This window comes from Gymnodraco acuticeps, unplaced genomic scaffold (genome assembly GCF_902827175.1).
Source record: "Gymnodraco acuticeps unplaced genomic scaffold, fGymAcu1.1, whole genome shotgun sequence".
In the NCBI taxonomy this organism is placed as follows: domain Eukaryota; kingdom Metazoa; phylum Chordata; class Actinopteri; order Perciformes; family Bathydraconidae; genus Gymnodraco; species Gymnodraco acuticeps.
The window spans coordinates 415,007-433,664 of NW_022990788.1; the positions used below are offsets into that span (position 1 = coordinate 415,007).

General features: G+C 42.5%; 1 protein-coding gene across 1 annotated transcript in view; it reads right to left on the reverse strand.

The window, feature by feature from the left end:
• robo3 (roundabout, axon guidance receptor, homolog 3 (Drosophila)) overlaps window positions 1-16,587 on the reverse strand; it is a gene marked incomplete in the record, with an annotated part of 138,740 nt that extends 122,153 nt beyond the window's left edge. Inside the window, 1 exon segment of the mRNA XM_034232726.1 lies at window positions 16,022-16,587. Within this exon segment, the coding sequence (XP_034088617.1) occupies window positions 16,022-16,085 (64 nt within the window).
• Between the last annotated feature and the right edge of the window lie 2,071 nt (window positions 16,588-18,658).

Consider the following 18,658-nt stretch of genomic DNA (forward strand, 5'->3'; position numbering starts at 1 on the left):
TGTAGACGTGATAACGGATAAGGCTGGGAAAGATGGACTCAAATCAGGTCAAATGGACAGCTGGAGTCTGGAGAGTGTGAATGGTTGTCTGATAGGAAAGTCCGGACCCTCTAAGGGCCTATTAGCTCTCTCTCCTGTCTGTGGAGTTCTGCAGCAGGGTGGCAGAACCTCTCAAAGCTATATGAGCTAACGAAGCCACAGGGATGAGATTCCAGACAGTGAGAGCCAGAGTGTGTTTGACATTATGGAGAAAAGATTAAATGTTCACTTAATTCCCATGCGAAAAGAATGGTGTCGTACACTTGAAAGATGTGTGTGTGATTTCCTTTATAAGTCTGGTAGCTGTCAGCCCTCCTGTCAGTTTTAATATCTTGACTTTAGCGGAGAAAACTGACAAGTGACCATTCAAAATAAAAATGTGCATACATGGTTTGGAAAACATGAGGAATCCTCGCTACAGGGTACAAGGGCTCTGGATAGTTTGATTAATATGTTCTCAGCCCTAGGAAACACCTATGGGAGACCCACCATTCACACCAATGTCAAACCACGGGCACTTGCCTCAGTTAGCTAACATTCCATTAGCTTGTCTTTATACAAAGTTATTTATGTGTCAATACAGCAGATGAAAACAAAGCACTTTCCCTTAATCGCCTCCACTCAGACTCTGATATGTCCGAACTGACAGACCCAAAATCAAAAAGGTCTTCACTATGTGAATAGATAATATATTCAAACACTAAGACAAATGCATACACAGAGAGGGAATTACTGTCAAACAACTTCAAATACATTTTGACCGGGAAAATGGGAAGAGCGTGACGGAGAAATAGTGTGCAAAAATAAGTGAGACCAGTTTGAAGAAGCCAAAGGGAGCTCACACTCTGCTGCAATGTCCTCTCTATAAGGGAGGGGGGGGGACAAGTGCTGAGTCACAACCTCTTCTCATCTCGTACGAGAACAAGTGGCTTGGTGATCCCTGCTGATATAAATCAAAAACAGAGCACCACTGCCAAAGATCTACAATGTTATATATCCCAATGTGCTATATTTGTAAATCCTCTGGAGCAGAGAGGAGCTGTGGATTATTGTTATTGATTAATGCATCAGTGTTTCTTAGGGTCAAAAACACTAAACTCACAACTTAAAATGAAAGCGTTTAGTTTATTTAATAAAAGAGCACATGTTCAATGTGAAAAGTGATAGTAGATATAGATTAGTTGCAATTTGGTGCTATATATATATATATATATTTTTTTTTAAACACCTTGAATTTCAGGGGGGGCGGGCTCCGTTGGCGGGGCGCAGCGCCCTTCCAAGACAATGGTAGGGGAAACACTGAAAAGTTCATTTCAACAAGATATCAGTTTAAGATGACAGGTTCTTCTCTGCATCTCAACAGCATCATATGAAATATGAATATCCTCTTCAACCTTTACCTTTCCTCGACTGCCTTTCTCTGGCACTATTTTCCAGGTATGTTGCAACAACAGGAATTTAGTAATCAATACCAATACCAGTGAAAATCCATGATCCTTGATTCCAATTTCATACCATTTAAAAAAACAAGAACATAACATAAAATCTAAGGTACTTAAACATACAATCCGTTTAATAACACATTACCATTTGCATACGGACCTTTGTTAAATGGGTCCTAATTCCCTCTTAAATATCAATGTTATAATACTGTGAAATATCTCCTTTCAAAGTTTTGGCCCTAAAAAAGTATAGATCAACAACGAACCTATGTTCACCGAATGCTATACAGCTAGAATTCACGAGCTCTGCTCTTCTCATTTCAACACAGATGTGTTGTGTTCACTATGTAGCAGGATTAGGGAAAACATAGGGGATGTCTCCGTGATGTGTTGTGAATTTGACTGATTCCCAAAAATATGTTCTATTGTCAGTGTTGCCTTGACAGTTTTCTGAATGTTCACATTGTTTTGGTACAGAAGTTGCACATCTCATTTTGAGATGTTGGCCTGATATGAAATATATAGTAAACTCTCAGTGCTGCTCCTGCTGAAGGGCCAGCAGGACTCACTCTCAAACCAAGGCGGTATATGTTCACTCCCACCCTGCAGGGGAGAGGACATAAAGCATGGATGGCACCTCAGCCCCATCATGTCTCCCTCCCAGACAGGGAGAGAAATGCTTTTCATTCTGCAGGAAGGCCTTAAGAGTCAATCAGAACGCTGCAGTAAATCAAAAGCCTGCACTCCTTATCACTCTGGAGTTGTGGTAAAAAAGGAATATTAAACCATGCTCTAGCTTAGCAACTAAAATAAGGCTAAGCTGAGCTAACCCTCACACTGCAGTCAAGATAACCAGCCTCTCACCCAATGTGACAAAAAAAAGTTTAAACTGAAATTTAAATATAAAAAAGTTCCTTCTGCTGAACAGAATGTTAATCTCTAAAGGTATCAGAGGAGAGGGCGGTAGAACAACTCCCCTACCCCCATCTCCCCCTCATCTGTAATTATTTGTATCTTGCCGGCCTCCCTCTTAAAGAATTTGTTGTTTTACGGCTTTGTCGCCTCCTCCTCCTTCCCTCGATTTCCACCGAAGCCACAGGAATTGATTTGCAAATGTGCATTCAAAGTTAAATTGGCGGCCGTGAGGGAGACAGGCTGAAGTGCTTTCTCTGCAGCCCCCTCCTCTCTGACCCTGTGGGGACAACAACATGAGGCTCTTGCATGAGAATACAAAGTGAAGCCACACTGAGACAAGCCTCTTAATTGAGCCTGTGTTGATGCTAAGCATCGAAATGGAAAGGGTCAACTTTGCAAAAGGACATTGGGTGTTTTCATCATGTCTCTCTTGGGGCTGTGAACAAATTCATGAGAAGGGGCTGAAGCCATTTATTTTTGCTCATGAGGGGATTGTGGACATTTGGAGGAAAAAGCTTGAAACTCCATAACAACTCCAAACAATCACCAATGACTTTTGCACTGGTGAAGCAGCTTTCTGGTCCAACAGGGACAGACAGTTGGGTCTGACTCATGCTAAAACATCGCTGAGAGGCTTGGGATTCATTTTGATTTATTTCCAAATACTAAAAGAACTCTAAATGGGCAGAAAAGCATCTCAAGAAACATTTAACAGTCTTCTTTGAATGTGTGGAGTACATTCCTTGCAGCACATTCTAATACGAATAACACAACATATTATTATAATAAATACTAACAATACTAAGTACTGGACTCTGAGAAACGTCCAATATCTACATCCATACGGCGGAGGTTGGTTTGGCTCAACTATTCTCATCCAGAAAACTGTGAATGCTACTTAGAGTAGCATTGGCAAGAGTCAGTCCTGAGGACTCAAACACAGTCCAGCAGCCTTCAAGTTTTCACAAATCCAGCCAAAGGTTGTCAGAATGAGTTCCAGTAGCCCGCCAGTAACAAGCAACACCTTCTCTGAGTCCAGCAAGGTTTCTTTATGTATGTGGGAACCACATTTCCACTATTCATTAGAGTTTGCTCTGATTGGAGGGAGTAGAGGAGAATACTGCAGCAAGGGATTTAAGAGTACATCTTCAAACTGGAGAAAAACAATTATCACCAGTTATCGATCAACATAGTGGTCCCTAGACCAAATGACTCCATTACCACTTCTGGTCCTTTCGCCTCAAAGACAACGGTTTTTGTAAAGGTGTTTTTGTCAGATGCCCTAAATAAGGTCTGTGGTTAACACAAGCTGAAGAGATTTCCACGTTTTGTTTTACGACATAAAATAAGTCAGTTAATACTAGGGATGTCCCGATCACCTTTTTTTGCTCCCGATCCGATTCCGATCATTTGATTTTGACAATCTGCCGATACCGATTTTTCCCAATCCGATCTTTATGCAATGCATTAAGAGAAAACAGGTAACAGATAACGGCTGGTCATCCAACGCGATGAATTCAGCGATCTTGGCTGTTATTCTTTTGGCCTTTTCACTGTTCTGGGGCAGTTTCTCTTTCCTTTTAAAAGTCTCTGAAAGTGTGGGTTGTGTCAGTGCCGTTACCTGAGTGGCCGCTGTGTACTCGTCGTGTTGTTGGTGTTGGTTTCTCAGGCGGCGTATTAGATTGGTCGTGTTGAACGTAGCCAGGGTCGGCGTCATGGGGGGTCATTCGCGGGCCATGCCCCCCCAAATGAGTCACTGTGCCCCCCCCAACGCAGGGTGGGCAAGCCTTACCACTTTGCCGTTTTTTTTGTTTTTTGTGAAAACGTTTCCACTAAAGGTTGTTTGTGTGAAATACATCAGAAATAAAGAATACAAATATAAAACACAGCCTGAGGTGTGCTCACTGCTGCTCTCTGATTGGTGTGTTGCTTGACCAATGACCCCCGACTTTTGTTTTGTTATCATTACGTGGCTGTGTGTTTAGATGAAAGCCCAGTGGCGATCTGTTAAACTGATTATACAGTAAAGCCATCGAAAATAATATGATATACAGTACAGTACAAGTAGCCTACTTCTGGGTCTCTGTGTTTCATTCAAGCTCGGCTCTGTGTGTGTGGCACGAGCGCATTTTGTGAGTGCGCGAGCGGTAACGTGGAATGTTGTTGTTCACATCTGGTTAGCTAGCTATGCTAACGGATATAAAGAGCTGTTTCTACACCAAGGTGGAGGAGAGTCCTCTCCTGTCAGACTGAGAGGATCGTATAACCTCAGCTCAGTGAGGTAAGGACTCTCTCAGTGTTTAGATAGTTCACTTTAGTGTAAGTTATCTCAGTGGGTCTCAAACGGTTTGGTCACCATTTATGTAAACAAGTATTTGCGAGGAACACCTTTATATGATCATTATAGTTATTAAAAAAATAAGAGAATAAATGAAAAACGGGTATGAAATACTATAGGACATTAACACAAGAATACAGTTTAAAGGGGAGTGATTAGTAAAATATCCATAAAGAAAAAGTAAATCTGTTTACAGTTCTGTTTCATATGGGTGCTGCTGAGAGATGTAGGCTATCCATAGATCTCTTCATTTTGCTCTCAAAGTGCACCAGATTGATGCATTTAACTTCAATATTTTAAAAATAATCTTCCCGGGGGAGCATGCCCCCAGACCCTCCTAGAGCAGGTTAGATCCACCCCCACCTAAAACATGTTCACATGGATAGGATACTAAATACATTTGCACACTTTTTATATGGTGGCCTATGTCCATATGTTTCTGTTTTGGTGGTCGTGCCACAACCGTGCATGTATGCACAAGTTGTTAGGGAAATAATTGTCCTAGACTCCTAGATATGACGTGCATGACCAACCCTGACGTCTGTTATCTCCTTTAAGGAGATAGGCTGCTTCAGCCATGATGTTGTTGTTCCCATTCTATGACCGGGCAACCCTAGGTCACAGATGGTTTATTGTTGTGGGTACACTGGGACACTTCCTTCTCTGTGTTTGTGGACTCTAAGGTGTGAAATCTTCGAGGCCATAAGTGTCAGACGCAAGTCACTCAGTGTTCCCAACTGTTAGGCTATCTTCTCAAATATGTTGATTACTCTCTGTAAAACCAGTTAAATGGGCTAACGAGAGAGAGGCGCTCCAGAATTGACGTGGCAACTCTACCATGCAGTCAGATCGTGGCTGCTGTGACTTGTGATGTGAATCCTCCGGCCGAAGCTCCAAATAAACCATCAGTGTTTGACATCAAAGCTCCTGCTCTTCCCGTGTCTCCTTCATGAGTCGGTGACTCCCACTGCATTGCTACACAGAAGTTTCCCCCACACAAGTCATGGTGCGCTATAAAATAGCACAACACCCCTGCAATGTGTGTGAAAGACAATAGACTTTACAGCATGTTTTTTAAAATTGAAGTTGCGTTGGTGTTTGTGTGTTGGTTGTTGACGGCAGTGTGTGCCCCCCCTTGGTAAATGATTGCCCCCCCATTCGATTTGTTCTAGAGCCGACCCTGAACGTAGCTCTGTTCTTTCCACCACGCGGAACCTCTGCCTTGCAAACATTGCATCTGGCTGTTACACTGCCTTCGCTTTCAATTTTATAATACTTCCAAACTCCTGACATTTTCTCTGTCCCGACTCCCGAGTCACCAGCTGAACGTAGCCTCTCGTTAGCTTACTGCTACTATTAGACACTGCGCCCACTCTGTTGCCAGGTTTGAGAGAAATAAGTAACCAGGTCTGAAAACAAGCCCAAAAGAAGCAACACATACATGATGTTGTGTAATTTTAAACCAAAAGTAAGGCCTCAGGATGACTTTAAGACGTGAACATGGTCATTTTTGTTTTGTAACATTAAATAATAATTAAAAAATATTTTATAATTAAAAAATTCCCGGTCTCCGATTTTTTTCTCCCGATTCCGATCTTTTGAAAATCACGTGATCGGCTCCGATCCCCGATCGGATCGGGAAATCTCTAGTTAATACCCTAAGGTGAATGTACATCAGTTGATTAAGTGGCTAAATGAGACTATTACAATGTCATAACACTGAAGCCTTAACCTCTGTAGATTGCATTTACACTTCAACTACTACACAAGTGGTGTTAACGCGTTAAGACTGAAGCTGTACAAAACGTAAATCCAATAGAAAAATAGGGCTGCTTGATTATGGCAAAAATCATAATCTCGATTATTTGGGTCAATAATTGTAATTGCGATTATTCATTGACTTTGAAAACATCCATTTATTGGAGAAAAAAAATGTGAACAGTATGTTTTTAACAGTTGATTACCCTGAACTTTAAGTATAATTCAACTGAAAAAAAAGGAAAAAAAAAAGGTCGAAGTCGGCCTACAAACATATGTCATCCATTCCCATCTCCATTTAGGTTAACCCAGTAAAGGCAAAGCAATGAACAGAATGGGCTGGTAGGGGGGGAATCCTCCAGGGTCTGCTGGACACCACAGGCAGCTCTTACCGCGGGGGAAATGTGAAGGTTTCCTGTCCCACGGTAGCATATTTCAAGATTAGCTACTAATGGATGTGTGTCACACACACACACACAAACACACACAGCCTGTCTGCTATCTACCCGTCTGACCACATGGACCACAAGTCCCTCAGAGGGAGGGAGGGGTCGAGACAGGGACTTCCTGAGTCCATACCTCAAAAGAAAAACAATTAACGTACTATTAAAATAAATGAATTCAGGCGGCTGTTTTTAAATGACGCATTAACTGTGAGCAATAATATTTGATAACCTATGTCAGAGTTTACAAAAGTAGAGTAAAGATGGGAGTGATTTAAAGTTTAAACGAAATGATCTCCATGAAATGTATATATTAGGCTTCAGCAGAGAATGATGATGGGCAGTTCTGAAATGACTCACTGACATGCTGCTCTGTCTTTCTCTTTCTAGTTGGATGGATCCGCGGAGCGTGCTTGTACTTTTTATAAAATTCATTGATCATTGTTCATGATGATACTGCTGGCACTTTAAGGAGACTAGATTATGATGCCATGATGTGAATGAGCCGTGATAATGAATGAACACTCAGCATGTGTAACTATAGTAGTGGAGGATCCCTTATTTATGCGTGTGATAACATTACAGAGGAAGGGAAAAGTGGATAGGTGTGTGTTCACATTGTTAAAGAGAATTTTAAGGAACATTGGTTTTGAAGTATCAAGTTTGGTGAGGACACGACCGTTATCGGCCAGATCACCAACGGCGACGAGACGGCGTACAGAGAGGAGGTCAGAACCCTGAAATCTTGGTGCCAGGATAACAACCTCCATCTCAACGTCAGCAAAACCAAGGAGCTGATTGTGGATTACAGGAAGCAGCAGAGAGAGGGACACGCCCCCATCACCATCAATGGGACTACGGTGGAGAGTCAGCAGCTTCAGGTTCCTCCATGTCCACATCACTGAGGACCTGACATGGACTCATCACTGAGGACCTGACATGGACTCATCACTGAGGACCTGACATGGACTCATCACTGAGGACCTGACATGGACTCATCACTCAGGACCGGACATGGACTCATCACTGAGGACCTGACATGGACTCATCACTGAGGACCTGACATGGACTCATCACTGAGGACCTGACATGGACTCATCACTGAGGACCTGACATGGACTCATCACTGAGGACCTGACATGGACGCATCACTGAGGACCTGACATGGACTCATCACTGAGGACCTGACATGGACTCATCACTGAGGACCTGACATGGACTCATCACTGAGGACCTGACATGGACTCATCACTGAGGACCTGACATGGACTCATCACTGAGGACCTGACATGGACTCATCACTGAGGACCTGACATGGACTCATCACTGAGGACCTGACATGGACGCATCACTGAGGACCTGACATGGACTCATCACTGAGGACCTGACATGGACTCATCACTGAGGACCTGACATGGACTCATCACTGAGGACCTGACATGGACTCATCACTGAGGACCCTGACATGGACTCATCACTGAGGACCTGACATGGACTCATCACTGAGGACCTGACATGGACTCATCACTGAGGACCTGACATGGACTCATCACTGAGGACCTGACATGGACTCATCACACTAACACCATCACCAAACAGCTGGACAGCGGCTCTTCTTCCTCCGCAAGCTGAGGAGGTTCAACATGGACTTCAGGGGTCCTTCTCAGGTCGATTATTTTAATTTCCTCACTCTCACCGGAAGTTGATTCGTCTGCGCCATCTTGAGTAGCGTCCCAATGGCTTTATTTTTGCCGGAGGAGCGAGGAGCGATAATGGAGGAGCGATAATCGAGGAACCACCAGAACATCCTTCGATTGAATCCTCAGACACTCGCCCCGCCCCCTTACTGTGTATCGCTCACTCATTGGACGATGCAGTGCATGCACTGATCTGATGCTTCTTGACATGAGAGCAGTTTCCCAGCGGAGTGAAGAAAATACATGAAGCTCACGGGAGTCACTCCTCAGTTTATACCGTGTTTTGTTTCAATTAATGTATCATTTAGTTACAAATATGTGATATATCTGAACAACAAAGTGGTCAAAAATCATTTTCTTCATTTATTGGAAACATTTTAATGATCGCTTTTTTCGTTTATACATTTTAAGAATGGCGTTTATCTTTTTTGAGAATGAGTCCATCCATCCATCCATCTTCTCCCGCTTATCCGTGGTCGGGTCACGGGGGTAGCAGTTCCAGCAGAGAGCTGAGAATGAGTTCTTATTTTATTTAATGTATTTGGGTCTACAACAGATGATACAAATGTTTGTGTCAGTACATGTGTACTAACAGAGGCGGGGTGCTGGCTGCTGTCAGACGAACAGCTGTGCGGCGTCATCACAAACGGACGTCACTTCACGTGACGCTCCGGAAGAAAGGACGTCCCATTGCTCTTAAAACTAATTTCCCTGCTTCTCGTGGTTTCCTTGCGTCCCTCCATGCTTCCCTGGTGGGAGGGACTAAACGCAGGGAAACGACGCAAGTGAGGGATGCAAGTATTCCATTTAATCGACCTGAGACGGACCCCAGGATACTCTGCAACTTCTACAGGTGCTCCGTAGAGAGGATCCTGACCTTCTACAGGTGCTCCATAGAGAGGATCCTGACCTTCTACAGGTGCACCATAGAGAGCATCCTGACCTTCTACAGGTGCACCATAGAGAGCATCCTGACCTTCTACAGGTGCTCCATAGAGAGGATCCTGACCTTCTACAGGTGCACCATAGAGAGCATCCTGACCTTCTACAGGTGCACCATAGAGAGGATCCTGACCTTCTACAGGTGCTCCATAGAGAGCATCCTGACCTTCTACAGGTGCACCATAGAGAGGATCCTGACCTTCTACAGGTGCATCATAGAGAGGATCCTGACCTTCTACAGGTGCACCATAGAGAGCATCCTGACCTTCTACAGGTGCACCATAGAGAGGATCCTGACCTTCTACAGGTGCACCATAGAGAGGATCCTGACCTTCTACAGGTGCACCATAGAGAGCATCCTGACCTTCTACAGGTGCACCATAGAGAGCATCCTGACCTTCTACAGGTGCACCATAGAGAGGATCCTGACCTTCTACAGGTGCATCATAGAGAGGATCCTGACCTTCTACAGGTGCACCATAGAGAGCATCCTGACCTTCTACAGGTGCACCATAGAGAGGATCCTGACCTTCTACAGGTGCACCATAGCTGTGCTCCACATGTACCAGCCATTGTTAACCAATCAGAAGTGGCCCATGATAGAAGGTGATAGACAGATTGATCCAATCACCTGCCAAGTATTTTTGAAAGTGCCTGCCCTTTCCAAATGGCTTCCAATGGAGTTTTCATAGATGCTTTGGTGAAACAAACCATCTGGGTCAGGTTAGTAATGCTCCATCACATGTTTCTATTACAGGGTGAATCTTAAACTGAAGCTTGACTTTAAAGCAACCCAACGGAAGTTTTATGTAAGTTTAGTTCTTTCACTCGTAGCTCGGGCTGCGGGGGGTGCTAGAGACGGGAGCACGTTGATACGACCTTCCTAGCCGGAGATATGGCCGCATTTTACAATAAACTTCCGTTGGGTCGCTTAAAAACAAATATCGCAATTCGAATCGCAATCGCAATATTTGTCAGAAAAATCGCAATTAGATTTTTTCCCAAAATCGTGCAGCCCTACAATAAACCTTCTAAATCTTTGAGTATGATTAAGACAGGATTTTATATAACGATTCACACCCAGCTCCCTCAGTTCTCTAAATGCTGCAAATACTTTCCATTGCTGTGGTGAGTTGTACATAAAAGATACAAAGTGGAGGACTTTAAATGCCTTATCACCAAAGTCACATTTCTTTAATAAGAATTTCCATTCAGGACGTCATGCAACACCGTCAATGAAACGGCTGCTGCAGAAAACAAAGAGTCACTTTAGCTGCCTCATATCCCTGAGTCACTTTCTGTGTGTAAACAGTCCCATCTCACAGCGGCAGCAACTGTCACTTTTCAAAAAGAGCTGTCCCTGTCACTCGTAAAGCCAGTCATTAAAAAATGACAGCGGCTGTCAAAATCCCTCCCCCCCGCACCACCTTGATACTCCAATGCTGAAAATGATCTGTTATGAGTTGGCTCTTTCCTTCGCTGAGCTTTAACGCGCCAGACTCTCACGAATATATCCGACCCGCAGACAAAGTCGTGGCGGTGACAGCTGCAGATACACCCGTGGGCTTTCCTTTGACTCAGCGCCTTCAAACTGAAGCCGGAAAAGTCTGAGGACAATACAAAGTTGTAGACACGATGGTCTGACCGGCTGTCTGCCAGTCACACTTAATGAGAACCATGAGCTCATGTTAGACGGGTGGTCAGACACTACAGTAACAAAGGGTAGGATGTTACTGGTGTAAAGAGACTGCTGATTGGATTATGTCATTTGTGCCAGCTAGACTTATTAAATCACCCTGCACTGGAAAGAACAACCACAGGCAAAGCTATACTTTCCACTGGGGATAGGAATGCCTATGTCTTTGTCCTCCTCACTTTTACAGTTTCATTCACTAAGATGCCTTTTAATAATGTCCTCTAACTGCCAAAATGCAGAAGATATGAATTGCCTTCAGTTTTAACTGTGCACTTACAGCCTTTAGGCTTTGCATGCCATTCATCATGCGATGTTAAGGCTTTCTTTATCCTGGATTCCGCATCCAAGCCAACATATATACTGCCCTTCTTCATGTTGTAAGCTATATTTATTTGATACAGTTTTATTTGTGTCTTGTTAACCTCTGACTTAATTGTCCGCCAATGCAACCAGTATTCCAACATGAAGTGCTCATATTATGTGGTAGAATGTCAATAGTGTGTGTGGGTCATACTCCTTGTGTGATATCATATCATTACACACATTTTACATTCACACTCTGTCTTACACATGTACATAAACAAACAAAGGACACTTTAGAAGCTCTGAAGACAAAAGTAAGCAGATTGATGCAGCCTGTGTTTGATGAGGACATTTTGCCACAGTATATGAATGAATGCGTGTCACTTTTGGTTCAATCACTCTAATCAGGTTTGATTCAGTGCATACAACACAAAACAACACCTCTATTGTCAAATTAGTAACAGTATTATCTGACTCTGTAACGCAGCGCAACAATAGCCCCGCCCTCAGTCTGACCACACTTCATTACAGTGGGACGGCACCATGTCTGATTCAGTGTTACCCCCTCAATATAGAGGGCAGCCCTCCTAAAACCAGTGGAACTAATGCTGGGGGCCATCCATCTGTCTGACGCCCGAGGTGGGCCGTTCAGGCAGTGTCAGGGGCCTTAGCCGGCGGCACTTGAGACTTTAGGGAGATAGCTGACTTATCCTGTCAGCAGCACTGTTAAAGAGCTCCACCCGCTTTATTCCATTTCTCTTCTGGCGTTTGTAGAAGGATAGATACAGTATGAACTATTAGGAGAGGTGATCTAACCCTGCGGTTATAGTTGCAAATAGATTATGCATTTTTTATCACTTACTAGTCAAATGCACAAATAACTTGTTAATAATGCATCCTGAGACGTCAATAAAGTGTTGTGTAATGAATATTTGGGATTATGAAATTCTATTATCAAAGGTAAACATAATGAGCTTACAAAAATACAGCTGAACCCGAGCTTTTTGATTGCTTATTTTCATTATTATTTATTTCTTATTTCTAAATTTAGCAAAGAGCTTTGTAAAAAGCCGGAAATAGGCAACCAAGCTTCAAACAGCAGTTTGAGAGCCTGATTAACGCAGTGGAGTCAGTGATGACAGGAAGAGGATGTTTGGTTCCAGGCCGGCGTTTGGACTGTCATTACTCAGTGAGCGTGAATTAGGATTCAATTGTACTTCAACGATTTTCAGGAGATATGGCTCAATTGTCATGCATCGTACCGGTGCTTGCTGGGCTATTGAAGGGCTAATTGATATGTGGGGAACAGATGGGAGGCAGGTGGGGGAGGAGCAAGGTACACTGACTGAGAGTGTGTTAGCTCTTTAAAATGACTACAAGGCTCTGACTGTCTCCAGATAAAAACAGACATGTTGTCAAAGTGCCAAACACAGAGTTACTGTATGTCGCCTCTCTGCGCTGTAATGACTAGTGACTACACTGCTGCAAGTCACTGACATCAACAACATGGTAATGCCTACAAGGCTCACTGAGACTGTTAGTGCCCCTCACTGAGGCATTCAGGTGCAAACTGTGAATGTAACATAAACCAGATCGTAATTCATTTAATTTGAAATTAATAATATCTTTGTAATTAATAATATCTGATAAACTGGTTCTGTCTTTTCACAGTGAAGGCTTTTAAATGATGAGCAGTAAAATCACAAGATGTATTTAAACACTGGTGTAAGGAATGGGTTGTGAAGTATGCTTGGTGACTGACACTTTGCTCACCCATAGGGATATCTAGCCATGCAGATAGTTTGGATTTATATATTTGTTTCTATGTCCTGCTCTTGATTCATAATTTAAAGTGGCAGAACATGTCCATGTTCAAGCCTCTTATTCTTGAATTATGAATCACAGACTTTTGGTTCTTGACCTCCTGTCTTTACTACTGTGTATACAAAGGATAACAACAGAATGATTAACCCATAATAATAATAATAATAATCCTTAGTTTGCAGAACTGGCTGTCCACACCTTTACACATGAAATCCAATCCAATCCACCTTTATTTATATAGCACTTTAAAACCTCCAGACCAAAGTGCTGTACAGAGAGATACATAACATCAAATCACACAGCTCAGCTCACAAAACATACAAAGAAGTATAAAATCACATAAAAGCTGCGAACACAAAACAAACCAGAATAAACGTAATCTGGCATACTAAATATAAGGGTATTGTTGGCATTGGAACACACCATTTGATTCTTTGAAATCAATTCTGCAGATTTGTAACCAAATTCCATTCATCTCCACTAAATTGGGTTTGAAGCAGGTTCCTCCAAACCTGGGCAAAGACCACAGATCTGACTTTGCTGGGAATTATTTGTAGGAGTATTTAATCACAAACACTTTAACTCCTGTCAAACTGTCCTTGACCAATCCATTCAAGCCCTCTACTCCGAGGACGACAGCGTGTCTCAAGTGAAAACACACAACTTCAGGAGACAGCGCTTTGAACAATGAGACGTCGTGTTATCTCCCCACCACTCCCCTCCTTAAAGGAAGTGCAGAACATGCTCAGGCGGTAAACAGTGTGAGTACTATCAAGGTTTGGCACGGGCTATTTGCTCTGTAACTGGTCTGTTTGGGGACAGTCGAGACAACAAGGTAGCTGTCTTCCCCCCCCCCACACCCCCACACCCAATGGCTTCAATCGGAGCATGGCAAACACATGGTCTTTGGGGAGAGCTGACGGAGACGCTGTGTTGACTGATGGTGACGGAGTTGACTGACAGTCACAGTGCACACTGCTGTGTCTCCTTACTGGCCAAACAGTCAGAACCCTGTAATGTGACTCTGGCCCCTCGTGAAGGGGCCCTTCAGATATGTTTTCCTAATCACACTGAAAAAACTAATAAGTGGACTTTAATGAAGTGTATTATCTCAACAAATGTCACATAACTGTATTAGGTTAGTTGAAAGCAATAGTTCAACCTAATATGTGTGTATTTAAACGTAATAGTATTGCTATCAACTCACCTAGAATAGTTATGTGAAATCTGCTGACATGATACATGTAATTCAAGTCAATGTTTCAGATGTGTCAGTGTACCTTGAAGCTCAGAGTCACGATGTGAGATGAATGCTTCTTCAAATGTGCATTTCAATGAATAAAAAAACAAGGCTAAAAACAGTCGAAGCTTTTTGTTCAGTGAGTTTTGTTGAAGTGAAATAAGAAGCCCTTAGTGGTCCCTTAGGAGCATCTGGAGTCACTGAAGGAGCACTTTCACAGATGCTGACTTCGCATGCTCTGAGGTTCATAGCCAATGTTGACAGCCTTGTAAAGGGAGCCTCAGCAGTGGGTCGGGCCCACAGACACCACGCTGTCACAAACCATAACATCCTACAAGCAACGGGAACAAATGCTTTTGTACATCACATTGGGTGGTGTCTGTGGGCCCGAGGATGCTGACAAAGAGCATATAGTGATTTACAGGTTATACATCTGTGATGGAGGACCTGGAGATGACTCAGTCTAGCAGTGAGAGTCATGATCTGGCTCATGGGGTGCCGGCAATGATGCTGCAGCTTTCTCTAGACATAGTTCATTGTGAGGGGGACCACAATTAGCAGCACTGTATGCATGTCGTTGAATATAGAGTTATTTAAAAAAGAAATGCAACAACAAGGCCAATATGCTGCTTTGGACACATGCAAATATGGATTCAGTGGAAAGTGGAAACTAAGCTGTGTCCTTCATTTGTATCCATCTGCTCTGCATTCACTGTCACTACAGAATCTACACAATACAACACAAGAGCACAATGGGATGGACATAGAAGGAAATGCAGCATCTGGAGAAGGCTTTTATCCAATACGCGTTAAAGTAAAAGGAAAAAAACAAATCATAAATGTTTAAGCACTGCTGCCCACAGGGGGAAATACACCCCTAACTCTGACATGCTCACTTAAAGCACACTGCATCAGTAAATAGGAACTGCATCACACTGCTTCTGTTTCCCCAAGTGCCCTGTGCCCAGGATATGTCTCCCGCTAATAGGCCTGATAATAGAGATAAACGAGCAGGCTAGAGTCACAGTAAAGTCAGATTGCTGTGGGGAGCAGATGCTGGTGTGAAACCAAGGTCCCTTGGGCAAGACACACAGTAAAGCTGCATATGGGCTACTCTTGTGTCTGCTGGTCTAAGTGGCATTTTAATCACATCATGCAGGAGGATTACTCGTTTTTCCCACAACATCAGACACAGGGTGTAGTACATTTTGGATCCACATATTGGTGTAAGGAAACGGGTGGATGAGTGAATGTACAAGTGAATTCATGTCTTCTGCCCTGGAGAGACAGACCTAGTTTGGAGCCACTGATTTGGATCATATCAACTCCATCTGTGCACACATAACCCACACACAACCAGCCAGCCATGCCAATTTAAACTTACCATGTGCCAAAGTTATAAATGCAAATAAAGCCAGTAGGTGAACCAAAGTGTGGTGGTACTCCATTATCCTCTCAGATGTTTCATAGGTGGAAAAGGTGGGTCACAGTCTCCAGGAAAAGCAGTCAGACAGGCTGTCCAGCAGCTGAGATAAATCCAAACAGGCGTGCCACTGCCAAGGAGGTCAGGTATATAGGATGCAAACAGCTTCACACTCCACAGGCAGCATCTCAGCCGGATGGAATTAAATGAGAAGTTCAAACATAGTAACTTTTGATAACACTCCAAAACTCTGCGACGGAAACAGCGGACTGTCCTTACAAAGCGAGCCGCAGGTGATGGGAGGAGAGGCGGCAGAGGCACCCGGTCACTCAGTCCAGTTCTCTCCCGTCACAGAGAGGAGAAACACTCAGAAAGGCTTCCCCTGACAGAGAGTTAGTCCCAAAGCGCAGGAAGTCCTCGCAGTGGGAGGAACAGTCCAATGTGTTAGACACAGGGCTCCATGTGTCCTCTGTAGCCGCTATGTCCGCTCCTCTGCTCCGCTAGGAATGAATTACTACAGCCTCATCACAACCAGCACGGTCCTGCAGCCACAACACTGCGATGAAACAAGCGATAGTAAGATAATGAAGTTCCGGTTGAGCTTTCAAAATAAAACGACGTAGCTAAACCCTCGTTTTATTTTGCTACGTGTTTGCAACGCTCTGTTTTGTACGATGTAAATACAGTTCATCAACTCAATTTGTTAAATTGAAACACTGTTATGTAATTCCCCATGTAGTCACTATCACAACCTTTTCATACACATAACAGTCAGTTTATGTGTTGTGTGTAACAATGCAATGGATAGGCCTACTCTGCTAGATATATATTATTCTCACAGTATGAAGGTTACAATTATGTGTTGTCTCTAAATTCCAAACAGGCCCAGGTTACAATTGTGTTCACTTATTGTTCAGTAAATAATGTTTAGAAAGACTATCATTTACATATCAAGACCCTCATCATTAATGTGGTCTTTCCTTCACACAGGCAGCAATGCGTTATATTACTCAATGAAAGTAATATGGTGATTATTATACATATGGTTGAAAAGTAGTCTTACACTAAAAATGCTCATTTGATTTTTCTATTGTGTAATATTATTTTGAAGGCACTCTTACCCGGCTTCCGCTTCGCTTGTGGTTGATTTTGTGCAACTTTACCATCCTACCTTCTTAAAGGGCCAGCGCACCCGACCTAAACTGATCGGGCTTTTTAATGAGTATTCTTTATTTTCTAAAATAAACAGGAACATGGTAACAACAATTTCATTTAAATCATGTGAAGTACTTAATCCCAAAGACGCTTTCTAGTCAAATGATGTATTTTCTGCTTATTGTCCTTTAAATCAGTTTTAAAAACACAGTTTTTTAGAATTGCTTAAAGAGATTTAATTCATGTTTGTCAACTTCCTGTTTGTTTTACTGTGTTATAACATGTGTCGTATAATATGTTGCTGGTTTGTGTTTTATTGCGTTTTCAGTGTGTATAAAGAGTGTTGACATCTTTAATTTAAATGGGCCACATATGTACTGCCCTCTTAGGTTTAATTGAAGTTTGATTCTGTTATATTGCATTAAATATTATTTTTAAAGTTCCCCTATTATACAGTTTTTCATCAATATATTATAGGTCTCAGATATATACAAAACATGTCTCTGAGGTGTTTGGCTGAAACACCAAGCAGCATCCCATAATCCCCTCTGTTTCAGCCCTGTTTCCAAAGTGCTGATTCTCTATCTGTTACTTTAGATGAAAATAAGGAGCCCCTCCCCACGCCCCTCTGAGAGACATTTGGTTACAAAGAACTCAATGGTGCTCTAGGAGGAGATTCAGGTGATAAGGTGGGGGGGGGGGGGGGGGGGGTACTTTGGTTGGTGGGTGGCTAATGGTTACATAAGCCAAAAAAAATCGTTATGACATCATAAAGTGGCCAAAATCTGATCGGACAGGTTTTTATATAAATGGATCAGGACAAAACTGAGTGAATCTTTTTTCCGGAAACTTTCAGAATGGCTTTACACAGAGGGGACACATGTTTATGTATAAAAACATGTAAATGTAAAAAAAATGAATTTTGCAAACTAGGTGACCTTTAATACTCCAACACCTTTCCATCTTCAGGAGGGGACATATTACAGTAACATGGATTAAAGGACAAACCTATCACCTTCATCAAAGTTCATAATAGCATTGTTTATCTTTTAATTATTTGAAATGCGAGAATGAATGTTCATACTAACCCTTTCATAACATAAAATAATATAACATAACATATATGCTTATTTAGGTTTTCAGAAAGTATGAAGGCCCTTTTATAATTCTACTTGAAAAATCAGTTTGTAAAAAAATGAAGTTAAACTATTCAATATGTTATTCATGTCAACATATATCTCAAAGCTGTTATATAAACACAGAGGTATAAATTATTTTGGCAGTAGTTTGAATCCAAATGGATTTGTGTCTAACATGTAAGACCTTTGATCAAGCCAAACGTGGTGCTATGTATACAAATCAGGTCATGGAAATGAGTCAGGCACTAGAGGCACAAACAAACCACCTCACCACTGCAAAATGTCACTATTTATCTGAGCACTG